Source organism: Rutilus rutilus (genome assembly GCF_951802725.1).
Source record: "Rutilus rutilus genome assembly, chromosome: 1".
Lineage (NCBI taxonomy): Eukaryota > Metazoa > Chordata > Actinopteri > Cypriniformes > Leuciscidae > Rutilus > Rutilus rutilus.
In genome coordinates this window covers 21,419,131-21,442,499 of record NC_140209.1, presented here as the reverse complement: position 1 = coordinate 21,442,499, position 23,369 = coordinate 21,419,131, and the positions used below count along the sequence as shown (strand labels likewise).

The 23,369-nt window shown below is 35.0% G+C and overlaps 2 protein-coding genes across 3 annotated transcripts; both read right to left on the bottom strand.

Moving 5' to 3' along the window:
• Window positions 1–16,034: 16,034 nt before the first annotated feature.
• On the bottom strand, window positions 16,035–18,951 carry LOC311292473 (uncharacterized protein). Of its 2 annotated transcripts, none has more exons than XM_084412179.1 (3): window positions 18,922–18,951; window positions 18,132–18,218; window positions 16,035–18,047 (listed from the first exon to the last, which is right to left on the bottom strand). In XM_084412179.1, the coding sequence occupies exons 2-3, from the start codon at window positions 18,174–18,176 to the stop codon at window positions 16,851–16,853; spliced, it is 1,242 nt and encodes a 413-aa protein (XP_084268305.1). In that variant the 5' UTR covers window positions 18,177–18,218; window positions 18,922–18,951; the 3' UTR covers window positions 16,035–16,850. The 2 variants fall into 2 exon arrangements, with proteins under 2 accessions (XP_084268305.1, XP_084268304.1); XM_084412178.1 differs by having other exon boundaries at window positions 18,833–18,928.
• Window positions 18,952–20,482: 1,531 nt separating this feature from the next.
• Window positions 20,483–21,595, bottom strand: LOC311298623 (GTPase IMAP family member 9-like; the record flags this gene model as incomplete). Its single annotated transcript, XM_084421707.1, has 1 exon — window positions 20,483–21,595. The coding sequence occupies one exon, from the start codon at window positions 21,593–21,595 to the stop codon at window positions 20,483–20,485; it is 1,113 nt and encodes a 370-aa protein (XP_084277833.1).
• Between the last annotated feature and the right edge of the window lie 1,774 nt (window positions 21,596–23,369).

Below are 23,369 nucleotides of genomic sequence, written 5' to 3'. Positions count from 1 at the left end.
ATTGAAAAATATTAATAATTTAAACAAATTTACACAGTAAGAAGAAAATAGCTGTCTATGAAAGAGGACAATTAAAGAAAAAGTCTTTCTATATCAGTGCAAGTAAAAGTTATGAAGTTTAACATTTAAGCTCACATGTAGTAAAGTTATAGCGTTATCTATTGATTCTAAAGCATATTTACCTTTATATTTATTCATTATAACCGTGCGTAATAATTAATAAACTAAAATTGTACATGTGGGATAGATTAAGTGTATAATATTTGCATAAATAATATCTAAATCATACAGAATTATTATTCTTAATAAGCATTACTAAAAGCCAGACAATGTTGTCTTTAAAAATCATTTGCTATAGTGACCTTTAATTTGGAGTAGAAACAGGGGGAGTGACTTTATCACATCAGACATGTAACACTTTGCTAACAGCTGATTGGTCCAATTTCGGTTTGCAACCTATTACCTGGAACATAACCTGCCTAAAGCTTTTTTGGTTTGGTTTTGTCAACTCCAACCTAATCCTGTAACCCTGGGGTTCTTTAACTTCAATCATGGCCCCTTGTCTCTCAAAAAAACCGAGGCATCATCACTATACCGGTCAAAGATCCTTCAGAAATCACTCTAATATGCTACTGACAATTTTGTTAAAAACTAAATTAGGGGATAGCCTATAATACCACACAATTTATTATTAGATATTATTAGAAACTTCAAAGTCAATAGCATTTAAACCACATTAATGATATAAATAAACTTATATTTAAGTAATGTGGCCTATATTCTTCCAAATAAAACTATACATTTTCTTATTAATTTGCATAGTAATATGCTTTGCAGTATCTATTGCTGTATAAGCTATATTGACAACCCTTCAGCCTTTGATAGCAATATTCTGCCAGTCAAAGATAAATTTATAATTAACCAAGCAATACGTTTATTTTGGATGGAAGATATTTTAAGTAAATTATTTCCTTTTCATTTTGACATATTTTGATCCCCAAATAAGAGATTTGGTTTTTAACTGGTAAGCCAAACAATTCCACCAATCCATCAGAGGTGTCTTTTAAAGGGAACAATCACATTTTTTAACATTTATAATTAAGCCAGAGACTGGCGAAAACATATCTAAACAAAATACATGTGCTGCAACTATTTCTCGATTTCTTCTCAAAACGCTCTCGATCATCTGCTCCACACTCCAGTCCGGCAGGGGGCGGTAATGCACCCGTAAACTGGTTTCCACTCCACAGTCAGATCAAAGGAAGAAGAGGGTTTTTTTTTTTTTTTTTTTTTTTTTTTTTAAATGCTTTATTCAGTAACAGAACATACAAAAAAATAATAATAATACAAAACAACAAAAAAGCAAGAAAACCAATAAAAAAAAAAAAAAAAAAAATTGTACAATATATAGATACCGATATTAATAATAATACAAGTAAATAAAAGAAGTAAACAATATAACACAAATATGAACAACTATATACACAGGGGTATTGACATCAAATCCATCCTCTAATTACAAAATAATATAAAGGTCAATGCGTTAATTACCACAGTTGACTATTAACTAATTGTTAAGTAATATGCCTTGACCAACTGTGGTAATTAACACATTAATTTACACTTTTAGTTAATAAAATAAGTTATTAAGGAATTAATACATTATGACACATTTAATTAATAACAATTCATTTATTACTTAATCGATTAATCATTTAGAATCTTTATTAGTTGCTGATGCAGTAATCATTAATTAATGGTTTAGTTCTTCATGAGTCATACATTAACACATGATTATCTGTGCATTAGTTAAGCATGAATTAATGCAGATTAGTGCACCCGTATTGTAAAGTGTTACCTAAATCTCACATTAAATTTCTTTTGCACTTTATCAATTAATGGAGGATAATTTATGTCAATTCTTTCCTTTTGATTTTTACATATTTTGATCCCCAAATAAGAGACTTGGTTTTTAACTGGTATTCCACACAATTCCACCACACCATCAGGTATGTCTTTCAAAGGGAACAATCACATTTATTAATATTTATAATTAAAGCAGCACTAGGTAACTTTTCAACCTTCATAGTATATTTCCAAGACTCTTGTGATGGTACATCGACTTAAAATAGGTTGAATGACACGTCTGCCATAGCCTGACGGGGTCTGTATCGTTTTTAATCGTACTTTAAAACTTCGAGGTTCGGGTAGTAACCCGAGCAGCACAAAAAGAACTACAAAATTCGACTGCTTTACGGCAAAGGCTACCTCACTTCCCACAACACGTCCTCACATGCTGTTGGACTTGTAAATAACGTTATATTGCTTATATTGTACATCATTCGGACAAGCTTTCACTGGTTGGTGTGAGCTAAAAAGCACCTGGCGTTCTTGTTGATGGATTAGTAACTTAGACATCTTCAGAGGCTAGCTGTGCTTGTTCGATGTCCGACGATTTGTAACGCGTTGTGTTTATTCCCCAATCGAACTCGTGTAACTGTCTGTCACATGTTCTACCGTCCACAGCATTACTTGATAGACAAAAATAGGACAAGAATGAGCATCAAACAGAAACAACCCGCTTACGGGGTGTTCGAGGCGCACATACAATACAGACTGCCAGTTCAACAGGGCGCGCGCAGCTCTTAAAGGGGCCACACCTTATTTCCACTCGTTATAGCTTCCATCCGACTGAACAGGAACCGGTATACAGGGGATCAGGCCGTGAGTGAAGAGACTGCTGCGTGAGTGGTATTTACGACAGTAACGTTAATTACAAGTATTCCACAGCGACTGTAGGGGTCGTTGTTTGACCAAAACGGAAATCTTACCTAGTGGGGCTTTAAGCGAGAGACTGACGAAAACATATCTAAACACCTAAGTGCTGCATCTATTTCTTTGTCACTTCTCAAAAATACACTGTAAAAAAGAATACATTGATTTTATTGATATCTAATTAATAAAAATGAGGCAACAGATTACAAGCAATATTATTAATTAAATTTAACAAATTAGAATTGAGTAATAATTAATCAAATGAATTCCTTAAAAGTTAACCATTTAAAATGAGTAAAATGTACACAATATCTTTTATTGCCAACATTGAAGACACCTGGTGTTAACAAGCAGAATCACTGAAGGAGAAAACCATAATTAAAGTCACCATTGTGGAGATCAGTGTGTGTTTTAGTTGGGCTCTTGACCTTTAAATCATTTACTTTAAGTTTTGTTCAGCTGCTGTACATGAGTTATAACAGCCAGATGAACAACTAGAAAAGGTGATCTGATGGTGTTGGTTGTGTTTTAACATAATCGTTATTTCACAATCATTTGACCTGAATCACTGAACTCTAGAGTCCAATTTATGAGTTAGGTGAACTATATTAATTATAGCAGCACTGGCCTTGTATGGCATAATATTTTTTTTTACGTTTACAATGTAAGGCAAATAATTTCTAAAAAGTTTCTCTTACATCAGTGGTTCTCAAACCTGTCCTGGCGTACCCCCAACACTGCACGTTTTCTTTGTCTCCCTAATAAAACACACCTGATTCAACTCATCAGCTCATTCACCCATGTTATAATGAGCTGATGAGTTGAATCAGGTGTGTTTGATTAGGGAGACAAAGAAAACGTGCAGTGTTGGGGGTACGCCAGGACAGGTTTGAGAACCACTGTCTTACATAAAAAGGAGACACACAGACATCAATAATCAGCCTGTGAATCTCAACAATGGTGACATTTATAAAGCATGTTGCAGTGCATTCTGGGTTCCACCAATCAAAACTCATTCATGGCTCCCATCATGCATTGCTGCATGAATAAATAATGAGCTTATGTTCAGAGGTGATCTGTTCGTCACCATTGCTGAGATTCATACGCAAAATCTTGATGTGTGTATGTGCCTAAAAAAAAATGTTTATATATATATATATATTTATTTTTTATTATTGATTTGATCATTTGGTTTTCATTGAAAAGGCTTAAAATATTATACTGCTGTAATTAATAAAGTTAACTTAACTCATAAATTGGACTCCATATGAGGTTCATTGATTCAGGTCTATTGATTGTGAAATAATGATTATGTTAAAACACAACCAACACCATCAGATCATCTTTTCTCTTTGTTCATCTGGCTGTTATAACTCATGTACAGCAGCCAAACAAAACTTAGAGTTAATAATTTTAGGGTCAAGAGCCCAACTAAAACACACACTGATCTCCACAATGGTGACTTTAATTATGGTTTTCTCCTTCAGTGATTCTGCTTGACCAGGTGTCTTCAATGTTGGCAATAAAATATATTTTGTAAATTTTACTCATTTTAAATGGTTAACTTTTAAGGAATTAATTAGATTAATTATTACTCAATTCTAATTTGTTAAATTTAATTAATACAATTGCTTGTAATCTGTTGCCTCATTTTTATTAATTAGATATTAATAAAATCAATGTATTCTTTTTTACAGTGTATTCTGTTTTACAGTGTGGAGGGAAAAGCAAAACAAAAATGCAGAAGGCAATTTTTTTTTATTGTGCATGTCACAGGCTGTACCACCAAAGGAACATAAATGTCTTAAGCCTTGTATTTTTTATAGGCTTAAGTTTTATTAATAAAGTAAAGGCATATAACCAGTTTATTTGTAGTGCAATGACAACAGTTTTATATAATTAGTTTATTCATTAAATTATTAATAAGATAAGACAAAAAGACCTTGAGATATGTTTGGTAGTAGGCTACCTGAATAAATTTAAAATTAATTTGCTATATTTCAGATCAATATATTTGTTTTCCTTAATTTTAATTAACACTAACTTTATTCCCATCTTAATTATAAATAATTTATTTCTGTATAAAATAATACTACCATTAAAAACACATTTGATTTTCTATTTAATCAATGTAGAATGTGTTACTTAAAAATAAACAGGTTAGTCCTCTGTTTGAGTAGCCTGCACTGTAAAAAAAAATCCTAATTTTACAGAAAATAACTGCTTTTTTTTACGATCATTTTCTTTCATTTTAAATTGTACTCAAAACACTGTAAAATTACAAAAAATATCTGTAAAATAAAAATTCAGCTGTTATTTTAGGTATTGTGACATTAATGACAAATTACAGTAATTCACACTTTTTATACAGAACATTTGTTGTATTTTTCATACAGTATTTTTTCTGTGTTCTTAAATTACATAAAAATGTATGTAAAATTACAAATATAATCTGTAATTTAACAGAAAGAAAACAGTTAAATGATAAAATGGTCAAATGACTGTCAGCTCCCCAAAAAACTGTAAAACATCCTAAATTAAATAAACTGAAAAACACTGTTATTTTACAGGTATTTCCTGAATAATCACGATCAAAAACCTTCATTGTAAAAAAAAATCGTAAAAAAAGGGTCAAATGACTGGCAGCTGCGGCTGCCAAACAAAAACCCTAAAATTAAAGTAAAATATGCTAATTTAAATAAATTGTAAAAAACTTTAAAATAAATTTGATGTCACCATGATTGAGATCAGTGTCTGCTTTAGTTGGGCTCATGACTTCAATTTTAAACTTGTGTTTTCTTTGGCTGCTTTAACTGTGTATTTCTTGCACATTTGTTATAGCAATAAATGCTGGAGAAAATGTCAGATGATTTTGGTCATTCTTTGATGATGTCATCATATGATGGCTTGATTCTCTGATATGACAGTCAAAAATATGAATATATTAGCTTAGATTACATGTAGATGGAATTTAGCTTTATATAAAGTCTATAATGTCATAATTTCTCACATGCATATCATTTTTTAAAATCGTAATAATTCAGGAAATAGCTGTAAAATAACAGTGTTTTTCTGTAAAACATTTAAGGAAAATTTCTGTAAAAGTTTTTTGCACTTCTAAAATAGGATATTTTACTTTATTTTTACGGTTTTTGTTTGACAGCCGCAGCTGACAGCTTTAAAATAAATTTGATATCACCATGATTGAGATCAGTGTCTGCTTTAGTTGGGCTCATGACCCGTGAGTTTTTAACATTAGTTTTCTCTGGCTGCTTTAACTGTGTATTTAATACACATTTGTTATAGCAATAAATGCAGGAGAAATATCAGATGATCTTGGTCATTCATAAGTGATGTTACAGTCATCGTGATGATCTGATTCACTGATATGGCAGCCAAATATTTAAATATATTAGTTTAGATTACATAATATGTAGATTGAATTTAGCTTTATATAAAGTCTATAATGTCTTAATTTCTCACATGATCCTTGGCAACAATATTGTAATAATCTGAAATTTAAAAAGATATGTATTATATGGAAAAAGTTTTGAGCTGGTTAATTTTTTTTATTTTTTTTTTTGTAGTATAGACATCAAGAATCAACATATGAATCTCAACAATGGTGACAACCAACAAAGCCTTTTTGTGACTTTATAGTAGTTCAGATTTTTTTTTCGTTGTCACCATTGTTGTGATTCATACGCTGATTATTGATGTCTGAGTGAGTCTATATGATCCTGTCAAAACATTTTCTGTTTAATGACTTCATAAAATCTGAGTATCACAGCACTGCAGGATCTTCTATAGCAGTTTTATCAGGCAAAAATTAACAACTAATATTTAATTACTTAATCAGATATTACACTTCAGGTGGTATTAATAAAGCAGGACACTACATGATGACTATTATCACTAAAAAGTGACCAACATCATCTGATCTGAGTTTCTCTTGGATTCCTACCATAACACATATGCATCAAAGTCACACAGCTAAAGCAACCAGAGAAAATTATATGTTAAACACTAAAGGTCAAGAGCCCAACTAAAGCAAACACATCATGGTGACATCAAACTTTATTCTTTTCAATAAAGCTTCAACTTCTAAACCTCTGTTAATTCTCAATAAGAATGTTAGTATGAAAGAAATAAAGTCTGGATTGTAATAAGTGAAGATGCTGAGATCCTGAGAGATCTGGTAGTGTTTAATGTTCTGTGGGGGTTTAAAGTGTTTCTGTATGGTGCGTTTCGTGTGTCACCATTGTGTTGAAGAGTAGAGCCTGAGCTTCAGTCCAGGATGAGCACAGAAACACTGATGAAATGCTGCATGTTGCTTTAATTAACTGACAGTAACTGTGTAGTTGCTGATGCAGTGACGTATAGTCACAGCAAATCATGCATATAATTATCTGCATGTTTTTCAGTAAAAAATCAGAAAAAAATGTGAATTAACTGTGTTTTAACTGTGTGTTTCTGTTAAAAAAGATTAATGAAGATTTCTGTAAAAGTATTTTCCACTTATTTAAATTAGGATATTTTACATTAATTTTACGGTTTTTGTATGGCAGCCATTGCTGACAGTCATTTGACTGTTTTTTATGGGATTTTTTTACAATGAAGGTGTTTGATCGTAATTCAGGAAATAGCTGTAAAAAAACACTGTTTTTCCGTAAAACATTTAAGGAAAATATCTGTAAAAGTTTTCTGCACTTAATTTAAATTAGGATATTTTACTTTATTTTTACGGTTTTTGTTTGGCAGCCGTAGCTGACAGTCATTGACTGTTTTTTTACGATTTAATTTTTTACAGTGTGGCTAACGTCAGACCACTTTCTCTTTGAGACGTGGTCTGGGAACCACATGTGCATTTTTTCGTATTATTGGGCGCTACAAATGTCAATCAAATGCGCCTGTACGTAGCTCATAGCCAATCGTTTCAATTATACCAGATGACGTAGAGCGACAGATATTCAACAAAGAAGAAGACGATGGGTCAGAGATTTATGTGTACACCAGAGTCCTGCACGGGTCCGATTTTGTAAATCCGCACCCGCCTGTACCCGCACTGCTTAAAACCGCACCCGACCCGTTTCCCGACAGCAGCACTAATAAAAATCTGCACCCGACCCGCTTAAAATAGTACCGACACCCGACCCGCACCCGAAATAAAATCAGTTAATTTAGACTATCACATTATAGACACACTTACAAAAGTGTTTATTGCCAGGTCATACAGAAGTTATTACACGACAATTAACACAAGGACAACTTCAGCCGAAGCTGTCAAAAGGCCGGTACATGAACAGGGCTAACGTTACCACAAAACTGAGTAGCCTTATCACATTTTACCAATCGAACAGACGCGGCTACAACACTATATGCCACGCAATTTCGTCTACACTGTTAACCCTTGCTGTAAAAAAAGGCCTAATTCAGACAGTATCATACCATTTTCCATTAAAACAGTAATATACCGTAGAAAACAAAAATAGCCTACACATACTGTAAATGAACAGTGCTCAAAATCGACACTCAGAGGCTGTTTTCACAATCACACCCTATACCCTCATCCACTATTCCCTACATTAGTTCACTAATATAGTCCACTTGACAGAGTGAATGAAAAGAAGTGAGTGAATTGAGACACTGATGAACACCTGATAAGCAGAATCACTGAAGGACAGAGAAACAAGAACAGAAAAAAAGAGAAACACAAGAACTACAACTGACTTCCAGTAACACTGAGTGTGAAACCAGTTTACAAACCAGTTTAACATCTTTTTTTTTTTTTTGTCCAAAAGTTATTGTTGAGAATTAACAGATATTTAATTGTTGATGTTTTATTGAAAATAATAAAGTTATTATCACCATGATGGAGATCAGTATTTGTTTTAGTTGGGCTCTTGAACCAGTGACTTTATTATACCAGTTTTTCTCTGACTGCTTTAACTATGTAGCCTGGGTGCCAGCCCGAACCCCGCCCACAATATTTTTTGGTCGGGAAGTTCGGTCTGGAGTCGCTCCGTTGAGGAGCTATTATGCCCGAACAAAAATTGTTCGGACCAATCAAATTGTCAGAGCGGGCTTTATACGATGATGGACAGATGAGCAACGCAACGTAATCATCCACGTCACCAAAGAGCGCTTGATTTGAATTAGTTTACAACAAAGACGACTGCTGCTGGAGAATAGAGATTTCACGAGTTCACATTTACAAATAAGTCAGATAGAATAAATGCGTATATAAGATTTCACACAAATAAGTCGATAGAATAAATGCGTAGGCCTATATGACGTGCTGTCCGAGGAGAGGGCTGTGGGCTCGGTAGCCATACTCCCCCGTATTCCTGGTTGTGAGAGAACAAGACAAGAGTGAGGATTCGGGGTGGTGGAGGGATGCTGAAAAACTGTCAAGGAGTGTTAGGTAAGTTTACAGAGTGAATATGCTTCCTCATGCTGATAGAAAGGGTAACGTTAGACATGGTATTGTTTGATGACAAGTTGATATTGGATTGATTATTTGTACGTGCTCCTCCCGAACTTTGTTTATGAAACATCATGTGTAGATTCCGCCATCGCGTCTGTTATAGAAGATATCGACAGCGCATTCATTTTAAAAGAGGAACAGAGAGCCGCGACATTTTGTTGGTTGAAAATATGAATGAAGAACATGCGTCATTTACTCCGTTGCTCTGATTGGTTGTAGGTCTATCCAATTGAGTGCAGAGTTTTTTTTTTTCTGGTTTGGTTGAGACACGCCCCATAATCAAATCTCTATGGAAAAGTATCAGACTCACATTCTGACTAGAATCTGAGTATGACGACGTCAGGCTATTAACTATGAGTTTATAAAACACATTTGTTATGGCAAGAAAAAGTCAAGAGAAAAGTGATGAGGTGTTTATGACTGTTGTGATGATTACATAGTCATTCTGGACATGTCTGATTCTCTGATCTTAACCAGTGTAAAAGCTTTGGATTTATGGGTTTTACATATTAATCATATGTTCATCTATAATGAAATAGAGCAATGTTTCTGTAATTAGTTATTCTGAAGAATATTGAAATAATATAATGTTTTATTACATTTTGAGCTCCTGCTTCTCTTAGACACACACAGACATCAACAATCAGCATATTAATCTCAACAATGGTGACAATAAAAACTTTCATGTCGCAATGCATGCTGGGTTCCAGGATAATATAAAACTCCCAGCATGCACTCCTGCATGAATAAATAAATACAAATAAATGATTGCCACCATTGATGAGAGACATATGCAGATTTTTTATATTTCTGTGTTTCTACAAGACATTGTAGCTCTGTTTCTTTTTTAGGCTGTGCATTATGGGTTAAAAAAAATGATGATTGTAATTTATAACTATGGTTTCACAGTGGTGGTAATATGACACTTTTGATACAGAATTAAAAACTGAAAGAGATTTAATGTATGAACAGGCTATACAATGATTTTATTTTTCATCATAATCAGTATAACTGCAATTATTCACAAACTGTGTGTCTGCACACAAGTGCAAAGACACAGATCATTCGGCCGGTGAAAAACTAATGTTATAAAGGGTCAGCATCCCAACTAAAGCAAACACTGATCTCCATCATGGTAACTTCAAACCAAACATTTTCAATTAAACATCTCGATAACTTCTGTAGATGTATGACAGAAATAAAGTCATACTGGTTAATAATAAGTGTAATAATGTGTAATGGCTGGAAGTCAGTCTTAGTTCTTGTGTTTCTCTATTTTCTGTTCTTGTGTTCCTCTTTTCTTCAGTGATTCTGCTTGTTAACAGCTGGTGTTATTCACTAATGCTCAATATTCACTTATTTCACTTATTCACTTATTATTCAACATATTCTCTTAATTATCTCACTGCAACACTGCGTCAATGTTACTTTTTACTCTTTGTAGTGTGGATTTTCCTGTGGGGTTGAAAGGGTTAACAGTGTAAGATAAAAAGTCACACCCACAAAATGTATTTTAACAGTAATAAACTGTAAGTTATAAAACAGGTTTATACTGGCAACACTGTTGCCAGTAGTTTACTGTAAAATACATTTTTTGGGTCACCATTGTGCTGAAGAGTAGAGCCTGTGCTTCAGTCCAGGAGAAGATCTAGAAACATTGATGATATGCTGCACGTTGTTTTATTTAACAGGCGGTGACTGTGTAGTTGCTGATCCAGTGAAAATATCTTTATGTGTGCAATAGTTTTTTAGTGGTTTCAAATGAAAGAAGTTCACAGTAATACTTTGCTCACATTATTTATGCATTATAAATTTTAGTTAATACATTTAAATGACAGTTGGTTAATTTAAGACAGTTGGTTTCTGCAAGTGTAATTAGTTAACTTGAATTTTAATTTAGTGCATTTTTACAGAAACAAACTTTAGATTACAGTAAATAACTGTACAATTAACAGTATATTACTGGCAACAGTGTTGCCAGTATTTTACTGTAAAAAAACCCGGTAAGGTCTAACAGTGTAGCCTACATCTGACCATTTTGGGTTCAAACACGCCCTGCACACCACACATACTGTACTTACAGTGTTAAATATGAAAAATACCGTTCGATAGAACTGCTTTCTTACCACAGTTTCTGCGTGCTTCCTCGGGGATGAAGTTCCACATTTGCGGCTATCCAACACGAAAATGTTTGCAGCAAAGCCTTTCACGATATTTTCTTCAGATAACTCCAAATTTCTCCCACATACTGGACTTTATTTTTGATGACGTATTGTCGACAACTTTACAATCTCCACTAGCTATTCTATTCTTCAACTCATCAGCATCTATCTCGACGACTGCAAGCAGATCGCGCGCACGCGGTTATGAAGATTTTTTTTTTAAATGAAAGTAGCCTAGGTAACGTTATAGATCCTGGGAGGGCGTGGCGCGTGGGCACAAATAAACTGATGTTGATTTTAAATTATTTTATCAACTTGAAATACAGGCATATTTTTGTAGATGTGTTCCTAAAAATATGCATATATTTTTACGTCTCATGTTAGATCCATAGATATAAACAAACTGCTTCGGTGTGTCGCATAGATGTCGTCATCGTCTTGCTGCTCTCTCCCCGTTCTGTGATTGGTTCCCTAACTGAGACGAAAATCTGGTCCATGGTAGCCAGACTGCCTAGCAGCGTGAATAAAATCGCGCTGCGCACAAGGCAGCATGGGGAAACCCAGGCTACTGTTTGAGGACAATAAATGAAAACCAATGCAATATGATGAATGTTCGATCGCGCCCGCGCCTCACTCTCACACGCACGCATGCACACACACACAACATATTCCAGCATTGCAATCTTGACATCGCAGCCTGTTCATTATAGCCACGGAGCTTCAGAGCTAAGGCGGAGCTACAGATTAGGTGTCCCTAAAGAATCCGCGTATCTTACAGTAGTTCCTTCATTACATTAATTAATTTGCACACAAGTTTTATTCATTTTTATACGTGTATTCTCCAAATCTCTGTGTGTACTGTTCCACCCCTTGTGTGCGTGGAGGCTCTGCATTCTTTCATGTCGAAATCTTTTCCACTTTATTGCTCCTGATCAGTTTGTTGAGGTCAGACATCCGAGAGTGAGAACATGAGCACAAGAGCACACTGAAGAGCTGCTTTATAGTAGAAAATTAAGTTGTACTTCTGATGAAACGAGACAATGACACTATTTTTCATTTTTAATACAGCAAAGCTGCTGACAGTGCAGTTTTTTTCCTCTTTTCCACCACACTTTTAAATTGCTTGCGTGTCCACTGGCGCCGGAGCAGAGTAGTGTTGTCACGATACTAGAATTTCTAACTTCGATACAATACCTTGAAAAATATCGATATTCGATACCATATTTGATACCACAGAGAAAAACACTGCCACAATATTAAGGGGGTATTTTTTTTTATTTAAAGCTAAATATAACAAGTCTAGAACATGACAATGAGGTATATTTTACATGAACAAAAATGTTTACATGAAAAAAATGTTGTTTCACACGCGAAAACAATGCTCACTGGATCTACATGAAGTCAAGTCACCTTTATTTATATAGTGCTTAGGTTCGAAAACGCGAGGCACACAGCACTTAGGCCGTGTGTCCACCAAAACGTTTTTACTCGCGGCTGGTGTGTTTTTTCAATTGTTTTCAATGGGAGCGCCGCGTTTTTAAAACGCCATGAGCGTAACGAGGCGCTGAGCGTCTTTTTCACACTGAAGCGCTGAGTGTTCGGCGTTTTTTACAGGTCGCAGAGAGTTGAAGAATGTTCAACTTTGGGTAAAACGCTGCGCTCATCACTGTCACTTTTTACCCAACCGACCAATCACAGTGGAGGAGGGGCGGGACTAATACCACACCGACCAACCGTGTCCGCCACATGATTCTGCTTGTACAACGTCAACAGATGACAACAACAAGCATAATAACGGAACAAAATCATTTAAAACAAGAGCCAGAGAAAATACATTACATTGTATTGAATTTTAATATAGAATCAACACAGAAACAAAATATGTGTGAAATGAGATACTAGTAAGACTTTCGCGGATATTCCGTATCATAACAAGCAATTAAGTGTCTCAACCGTCTCAACTGAAAAAAAACCGCAACGCTGGCAAAACGCTCTCAAGCGCCCACAGCTAGGCGTTTTCAGCAGAGCGCCTATAGCGTTTTCAGCTGGCTAAGTAAAAACGCTTTGGTGGACACATGGCCTTACCATCACACAGAACGAGCAGTGTGCTGCATTTTTTATGTTGCTAGGCAACCAATGCGGCTGTCTTGTAAGTCAAGTAAACGTCAAATCAGCCTTTTATTAACTTTATTTACTTTCTGTTAACATTGTGGTAGTAACGGTTCGTGAAGTCGTTAAGCTCCTGGTAACCCGCGAGAGCACCACAAGTTTATCCTCCATCATCGCACTCTCCGGTCGTTGAAAGCAACTAGCTTTCATCACTAAAACGGAAGGCCTGCCTCTCCATTCACTCTGATTGGACAGTGGAAAAAAACGCGATGACGTCGGGCGCTTTTTCCGCTCTGAATTGCTTTTTTTTTTTTTTTTTTTTTTACGCGAGGCGCAGCAGGCGCATAAACACCGCGCAGAACGCTCACTGCTATAGGAAACAAATTGAAAATAGACAACTCTCACTGCAAAAAAACACGCCAGGTGTGATCGGGGCCTTAAAGGTGTTAGCGCCTATTGTTAGCACTGCTCTGTAGCATCTCTTGCATATTGACTCAAAAAAAAAATTGTGTCTAAACATAAGATTTATGTATTTGAATTGCATACAAAATTTCCATGCATTTGGATTACATAGTTTTAACATAAACCAATCAATAATCTGAATGTGATTCATATTTTTAAGTCATATATAAATGAAACAGATAAATGAAACAGATAAGATTTATGTAATTGTATTAATAAACTGAATGTGATTCATATTTGTCAGTCATATGTATATGTAGTGAAGCTGGTAATGCTGTTTGTGGAGTTGTTTAATCCTCCTCTGCTGAGATCTTCACAGATTTAATGTCTTCCTTTATCTTCAGTTGATTTCATCTAAGGCTGTGTCTGAAGTCAGTTGTAGTTCTTGTGTTTCTGCTCGTCTCTTTTTCTGTTCTCTTCTTTCCTTCAGTGATTCTGCTTCTTAACAGGCTTATTAAGGCTGAAATGACTCCATATTTAATATACACAGATTTTGTGGCTCACTTTGGTGTAAAGTCCAGGTTCAGAAAGTAAAAGTCCTCCTCAGTATTTTGTTCCAATCACCTGGATTTGCTAATTCAGACAGGAGAGAGAACTAATTAGTGAAATCAGCTGATTGAGTTCATGGGTGGAATAAACTATGGCAGGACTTCTACTTTCTGACCCCTGGACTATACAACTCTGCTAATCTCAGACTCAAATGTTTATTGTTGATTACGGCATCACTGTGATTCTACAGCAAAAGATTTTCAGCATTTTTAATATAATCTAAATATTTGTAAAAGTTGTTCTGATCAAAAGAATTTGAAAATTCCTTTATGTAGACACACTGACATCAATAATCAGCCTATGAATGTCAACAATCATGGTGACAATAATAAAGCATGTTGCAGTGGCTGCCACCAATCAAAACTCATTCATGGCTCCCATTAATGTATTGCGGTATGAATAAATTATGATCTGAATTGTCTATGTAATTTCCTTTCCCTAATTGAATATTCTTTTTGTCACCATTGTTGAGATTCATAGACTGAATATTGATGTCTGTGTGTGCCTAAAAGAAAGAGTTGCTTTATTGCTTTATCAGAACAACTCTTAAGAAATCCTTTAGATTATTTCAAAACTTCTGGATATCATGCTATAGTATCATAGTGATGCTGTGATCAACAATAAACATTTAAGTCAGAGATCAGACTTTGAATGAGTTCAGTGAGTCAGGCAATTTATGATTATGTCAAAACATAACCAATACCACCTGATCAACTTTTCTCTTTGTTCATCTGAGAGTTATAACTCTGATACAACAACCAAGCAAAATCTAATGTTAACAGTTTAAGGGTCAAGAGCCCAACTCAAGCAAACACTGATCACCATAACGGTGTCTTAAAAATATATATTTTCTCCTTCAGTGATTCTGCTTGTTAACATCAGGTGTCTTCAATAATGCTCAATCATCACTCAATTAATCACTTAATTAGATCATTAACTTTAACTATCTTGATTGTTAATTTAACATTCATATTTTAACACTTTAACACTCTTGAGTCTGGAGCCAAATAAACTCCCAGGAGAGTTCATTTAACACTGGAGTTTTTGCTGTGTTTAATATTTATCAGTATTTAATATCAGTAAATTGACTTACAAAATTTGTATTTCCTTTATTTCAAGGCTACTCAAATATAGTGATAAGTTAAAATATACCTTAAATGATTAAGGTATCATTAAAACCTTAAAAAAATTTTTTTACTTAGCAGAGGCTGTCTTTTGATATTGTACCTTAACCTTTAAAAGACACGGTATATGTTTGTACCTTTTAATGCTTGGGGACATATATGTACCTTGGGGGACAGAAATGGACTCCTGCTGTACCCCTATTTCTGACAGTGTACACAAAAATTCAGATACACAGAATTAGAAACATGTTTTATATCAATATTTGAATCAATATTTTCAAACAAAGTAAGTTTCATAAGACTGTATATGAAAAACTATGTAAAAAAAAAAAAAAAAAAAAAAGTATATTTAATAGGCTACTCGAACAAGAGTTAACACAACTAGAATACTTTGAATACTTAATATACTTTTAAGTATATCTTGATCAAAAGATTGAGTACAAGTACAGGCCAAATATACTTGGACTTTTCTCTCAGTATAAGTCAAGTACACGTATAAAAGGGACATAAAGTATATTTTTGAGAAGTATATAAAATGTTGACTGAAAGTTCAAAGTTTTTAGTTTAAAAGAAGTATACTAACAGAACACTTGAATAAACTTCTTTTTCGTAAGGGAGGTCGTGTGGTTCTCTCATGATTAAAAAATAAAATAAAATACATTACACAACTAAACAAAATAACATGAAATTTATGTATTAATGATTCAATGACTCTCTCACAAAGATAATGATTTGTAAAGCATCACCAGCATCATTGTATTGCAGTAAAAGCTCCAGCTAATCCTGCTAACACTGTAACAGGAAGTTCATTTCCTCCTATACAGTGACCAATCACAGCTCCAGCTGATAAATCACACACAACACCTGCTGTCTTCAGTAATATCTGTCTAACAGCGCTGGGACGCTCATGAGAAGATGAACGGATCAACTGACTCTTCAACATCAATCTCCAGAGAATCCCAGTGAAAACTCCTGCAGTTGATGCTGATCCTCCAGTAAAGAAACCCTTAGTGAACATCCATCCATGTGAAGAGTCTCTCCTCCACACCAAAACACCTCCTGACACTACAGAAAAAACTATTATTATACTGAAATATTTCAGCTTTATCTGCCTAAAGAGCAGATGTTTCTCCCTCTTCCCAGCTTCATTTTCTATCCTCACTGTCTCTATTCTGACTCTCTCTATTCTGACTCTCTCTGATGTTCTCTCTCTCTCCTCTCTTTCTCCAGTATCTCCTGTCCAATATCTCTCCTCACTCGTTTCTCAGTCTCTATTCTGACTCTCTCTAATGCCATCTGATGTTCTTTCTCTCTCTCTTCCTCTTGTCTCCTCTCTTTCTCCAGTATCTCCTGTCCAATATCTCTCCTCACTCGTTTCTCAGTCTCTATTCTGACTCTCTCTAATGCCATCTGATGTTCTTTCTCTCTCTCTTCCTCTTGTCTCCTCTCTTTCTCCAGTATCTCCTGTCCAATATCTCTCCTCACTCGTTTCTCAGTCTCTATTCTGACTCTCTCTAATGCCATCTGATGTTCTTTCTCTCTCTCTTCCTCTTGTCTCCTCTCTTTCTCCAGTATCTCCTGTTCAATATCTCTCCTCACTCGTGTCTCTGTCTCTCTTCTGACTCTCTCTAATGCCATCTGATGTTCTCTCTCTCTTCTCTCTTTCTCCAGTATCTCCTGTTCAATATCTCTCCTCACTCGTGTCTCAGTCTCTCTTCTGACTGTCTCTAATCTCATTCTGTGTTCCCTCTCCTCCTCTTCTCTCTCCTCCTCCTCTCTTCTCCTCTCAGTCTCCATCATCATGTCTAGTGTGTAGCAGGAGTTTCTGTTCTCAGACACGAGTCTGTCGATCTTCTCCATGAGTTCAGTCACCTGTCGTCTGTTTGCTGGAGCTTTAATGTTAAACTCATGATATCTCTGACCACATCGGTTAATAAAACCAGATAATTGAGGATTTCTCCTGATCATTTCTGCTAGTGTCCTCATGTGTCTCTGATCTGCATGAGTGAAGAGCACTAGAGTAAATCTGAGAGCTTCTGCACCAAACTTCTGCTCAAACCAACCAGTGAAATCCATCTCCTGCTCAGTGAAAGTGCTTAAAGGCAGAAGAAGCAGGATCACATGAGCTCCTGTGGAACATAATTCAAGAGCTCTCATCAGCTCTGAGTCTGAATCAAAGTCAGTGTGAGTGGAGAAGATGAAGTCTGGAGTATCGACGACCGTCACTCTCCTGTTATTAACATCACCAGTGTGTGTCTGACAGACTCTGGTCACTGATGAAGAGCTCATTACTGACTCAAACACTCCAGCATTAAAGATGGCGTTTCCTGTGGCGCTTTTCCCGGATCCGGTTTTACCGATCAACAGCAGAACTGTGTTCTGAAACATGTAGAAAAAAAAACAAAAAATTAATTGTGAACATATGTTATTTAATTTATATTAAAGAAATAGAGACACACTCACCTGCTCCATCATCTGAAGGTCCTTTATCTCTTTGCTCAAAGACATTTCCACAGATGAAACCAAGACTTGTTTTATCCATAAAACAGTCTAAATTTAACAACAACAGCAAATAAGTAATGCAAGTAACAAACACTTCAATATATTATATTATTTATTTGTTTGTTTGTTTCAAAGTTTCGTGTAATGACCTGACAACAATGAAATTTGTATACAAAACTCAAAACCCATGGTAACATGAAAATATACTCCAGAAAGAGATCATATGCTGATTATCAGAAATTTCTATTTAGCCTAGTTTCAAAACATCTGGAGGAATCAATTCCTTATTTATTCCTCTGGACATAAAGTGAAATAAGTGAATATTTTTCAAATTGACAACGAATTTTCTGACATAATAGTCCGAACGCAGCTATAGGCTATTTCAAAACATTCAATATTTGATATAGGCCATTTAGGTCAGTCGTATGATGATGTGATCGGATAAACAATCGAGTGACAGTCTTTTATCTTTAATGTTTCAACAACGTGAGAAGAGAAATATTACCTAATATCCATGTTTGTTTAGTTTTAGGTTCATTTGCAAATTTAGCCTACGTCGTACTTGTTTACGTTATTTTAACCCGAAACAGTCTTGTGCTACGATATAATTCATGTGAAATGAACGGTTAAGTAAATATACATTTTTGAATCGCTACACTTACCGAGAAGCACACAAGGGTTAGTCGAGACAAAATTAGTTTCTTCAGAAGGGAGATTAAAAAACGACAGAGATGAATTTACTTTCACTTACCAAAGGCGTCCAGGGAGTCTCGTTTGTTTTAAGAACGGAAGGGGGCGCTGTGATACAAGCAAAAATACACCAGACGATTATAAATAATCATTTTATATCTCATCATGTTATAAACAGTGTTCATCGGGGCTGCATGGCCTTATCTTTAAAACATTTACCTAAAATAAATCGGGAAAGGGTGTTTATAATAGGCTATAGTTACAGTTTACACAAAAACATAATTGATTTCCAAAACCTCACACCACTTCTTATAAACCATACAGATTATGACTCAGCAATCCTCTGTTCTGACCAATCAAAATTGTTTTGTGCAACTTTGTACACCTTGACCTAATTATTCGGCAGAATTTTCTACATTGTTTAAAGCTAGCCAATTACTCTTTCTCTTGGGAATATTTTTACTTATACTTAGTCCAACTTCTGCTAAAAGTGTTGTTATACACACAGGCTTATTTTAACTGATGTGTTGATTAAGCAGAGAAATTAGTAAATTACACGATTTGGTTAAAAAAAAAAGGAAAAAAAAAAGGAAAAAAGACTACAAATCTAACACATAACAAAACGAAAATATTCAGATTTAAACTTTAAACTTAGATTTTTTCACAATATATTATTTTTCGTTATATCCCACATAGCAACAACCCACATAGGAACATTGTTTCGGCCCAGATCCGGCCCACATCTGGCACATGTGGAATATTGACTTGGCCCACATGGATCGTGGAATGATGGCACGTGGCATAAATGGCATAAAGTCTGGAATGTAAAAATGTCTGGTTGTAAAATATTTCTGGCATCAAAGATCTCTGAGAAGTGATTTCCCAAATATATTGAAACCACAACACTAGTTAAAAAAAAAAAAAATCTTGCAGAAAGAAAATAGATTTTTCACAAATAATTAGTAAGACCACCATTAAACAGAGTAGATCTTTTTTTATTTCAAAAGGCCAAACTTCTCATGACATTTCCTTTTTAATTTCTTAAAATCATTTTACAGTGATGGAATAAATTCAACAACATTTGATAACAGACTAAATGCATTCACTTATAAGAAAATGATTGACCGAATAACACTTTTTGTTAAAGATTAATGAAAATTAATTAATGAAATATTGCAGCCACAAGCTGGAAAATACTAAATTGTTCCTCTTTGATTTCCATGTTGTTGCTTTTTCTTGTAAATAAATCTTCAGATGCAGCAGAAGAGCAGGTAGCAGGAGACACAGAGATGATTATTCATCAATCTTTGTTGTGTGTGTGACTACATCTGTCCAGAAGATCAACAAGTTTTATTATAACAATCAAAGGGAAAGGAAATGTACTGCTCACGCAGTTGACGATTATAGCCATTAAACCGATGGCTCATCTCTTACTTTTGCAGTACAGTTATTACCAAAGGATTAGCTACAACATAACTAGAAAGTAAATGAAGCAAAAATAAAGGAACTAAAAGAAAATTCAAATCATAAGATTTGGATTCATTTTGTATTGTATAGTTTTGTGTATAAAATCATTCATTAAACAAGTTCCTATCAAAGACTAGAGTGCCAACAGTGAGAACTCAACTGGCATCTTCATCAACAGCAGCTCCAACAGCAGCTCCAAGAACAACAGCTCTAACACCAGCCCCAACCAAAGCTCCAACCAAAGCTCCAACCAAAGCTCCAATAGCGATTCCACAAACAATAAAAGCTGCCATTTGAAAATAATGCTTGTACTTAGAAATAAAATTTAAAAATCCACTCTGGCTATTTGTTTCTCTTTCTGATTTAGACTGTAACTCTGCTCTGATTCTCTCCTCTGTCTCCTTTATCACTCTCTCAAGCTCCTCTTTTCTTTGTTCCTCTTGTTTTCTCTGTTCTTCCTCACTCTGTCTCTCCGCTTTAGCTTCCATCTCTGCTCTGAATCTCTCATCTGCCTCCTTTCTCACTCTCTCAAGCTCCTCTTGTACTTGTTTCTCTACTTGTTGTTTTCTCTGCTTTTCCTCTATCTGTCTCTGCTCTTCTTCCTCTCGTCTGAATCTCAGAGCATCTTCAAACATCTGATTACTGTAGTGTCCTCCTCCATTCTGCTCTATCATTGTGTCAATCTTCTGCAGTAGATCATTCACCTGCTCTCTGTTATTCACATCTCTATTGTTGAAGACGTGAAATCTGCCTCCACACCGCTGAACTAGATCTCTTACTCTAAAGTTCTCCTCAATGAGTTTCTCTATGGGCTTTTCTTCCAGCTGATCTCCATGAGTGAAGAGAATGATGGAGTATTTTAACACCTCCTGACCAAACATCATCTCAATCATCTGAGGAATCTGCTGTTCCTGCTCAGTGAATCTATTATTCACAGGAAACACAATGATAAAAGCATGCGGTCCAGGACTGGATAAATAAACACTTTTCGCTATCTCCATCACTAACTCTTCATGGTTCATCTTTGTGTCAAATAATCCAGGAGTATCAACTACAGACACAGATCTGCCTGAAACAGTGGCGTGAGCATCTGAACAAACACTGGTTACTGAACCCATTCTCATCACAGATATAAACTCTCTCTGTCCCAGTATTGTGTTTCCAGATGCACTCTTCCCAACTCCACTTTTACCCAGAAGAACAATCCGTCTGGATGAGGGACTATCAGCAGGAGCGTCTAGTTTAATGTTGTCTGGTATTTTTCTCATCAGTGGATTCGGCTTCAGTGTCTCTTCTCCCTCTGTATACAAAATAAACAGAAAATGAATAATATTTTTAAACTTAACTCACTGCAAATAATTTTGATTATTTCTATTATAATTATAATTAGATTATTTTCTTATAATTATAAGGAAACCAGAATATTTAATTTTGTTATAAAAGACTGTATGCCAATGAATGACTGAAGTATTTTATTAAGCAGCATTTGAACTTGTTCAGTATGTCCTCTCTTCTTGTTGTTGAACACATGGTATCTCTGATCATATTTCTGAACGAGTCTCTTCAGTGGTTCAGACAGATTAATGAACTCTTTTATTGTCATGTTTTCTTCCTCCAGTTCGTCTCCTCTGGTGAAGAGAATCCAGGTTTTCTTCAAGCGCTCTTCTCCTAACAGCTCCTCAATCTTCTCCACAATTTTTTTGTCTTCTTCGGTGAATCTGTCAGCTTTGATGACCAGCAGAAACACACAGAGACCTGATTCACATCTCTGAAAAAGGTTCTGAAAATTTAACTGTATTTCCGGCTCCTTCACCTCTGTGTCAGAAAACCCTGGTGTGTCATAAACATGAACTGGTAGTTCATGAAAAGAACCAGATTTAACAACTATATTTCGAGTAACAGAACCAGAACTTTTCTTTGAAATGAAAGCTTGTCGTCCCAGGATTGTGTTTCCTGTTGAACTTTGCCCAGCTCCTGTTCTTCCTAGCAGGACCACATTCAAACCAGCAGTCATTTCTGTCATTTTCAGGATGTAGCCTAGAAATAAAAGGTGATGCACACACATAATCAGTTAAAATCATACAAGTAACTCACAGATTAGAAAATCTGTAAGTAGTTAATCTATGATGACACACACATACATCAACAATCAGCTTATGAATCTCAACAATGGTGATAATCAAAAGTACCTTGCTGCAATGTATGCTGGGTACCAGCATACACTGCAAAAAGAGATGTGTCAAAAAACAACACATGTGACTGTGTAGATAGCATTTTGACACATAATGTGTGTTAAAATGTAACTCTGGATAGAATAGCACTGGGTGGAGGAGAGTTTGTGTTTATGAAACAAATTATAGGTATATTTTATATAGTATCCCATAAAATGCTCTAAAATAAATAAAGCAATACATTCAAATAAATAAATTAAATCTTAATTCATGAAAACTAAAGAAAATAAAGATCAACGGGTGTTTTTTTGCAGCCAATCACAATGCCTCTTTTTCAATGTCTTTTTCAAATGCTGCTTTCACTTGTTATTAATAACCAGATTAACTTTATTTCTGCCAGACTCTACAGAAGCTCTTGTTGAGAATTAACAGGTTTTGGTGTTGATGATTCATTGAATGTTTCATTTAAAGTCACCAGAATCGTGATTAGTGTCAGCTTTATTTGGGCTCTTGACCCTTGACTCTTTAACATTAGTTTTCTCTGATTACTGTAAATGTGTATTTATTTAAACACATATGAAACAGCAGAAATAATCATGAGAAAAACATGTTCAGATGATAATATTATCATCATGGACATGTAAGATTGTTAAGCTCAGCAAGAGTTTAATATTTTGAAGCTGAGTGTTAATATTAAAAGATCATATTTAAACAGATTAGCATATTGTAATTAACTTAAAATTTAATTTTAAATGCACAGTTTGTACAGAACCTTACAGACTATGGTATCAAACAGACATCAATAATCAACGTATGAATCTCAACCATAGACATAATAAATACATAGACGCCCTATTGGCCGCTTTGGAAC

Coding starts and splice junctions, on each gene's coding strand:
- LOC311292473 (XM_084412179.1), bottom strand. CDS start 18,176: ATGTCTTTGAGCAAAGAGATAAAGGACCTTCAGATGATGGAGCAG. Junction 18,048..18,131: donor ACCTTCAGATGATGGAGCAG/GTGAGTGTGTCT, acceptor TACATGTTTCAG/AACACAGTTCTGCTGTTGAT.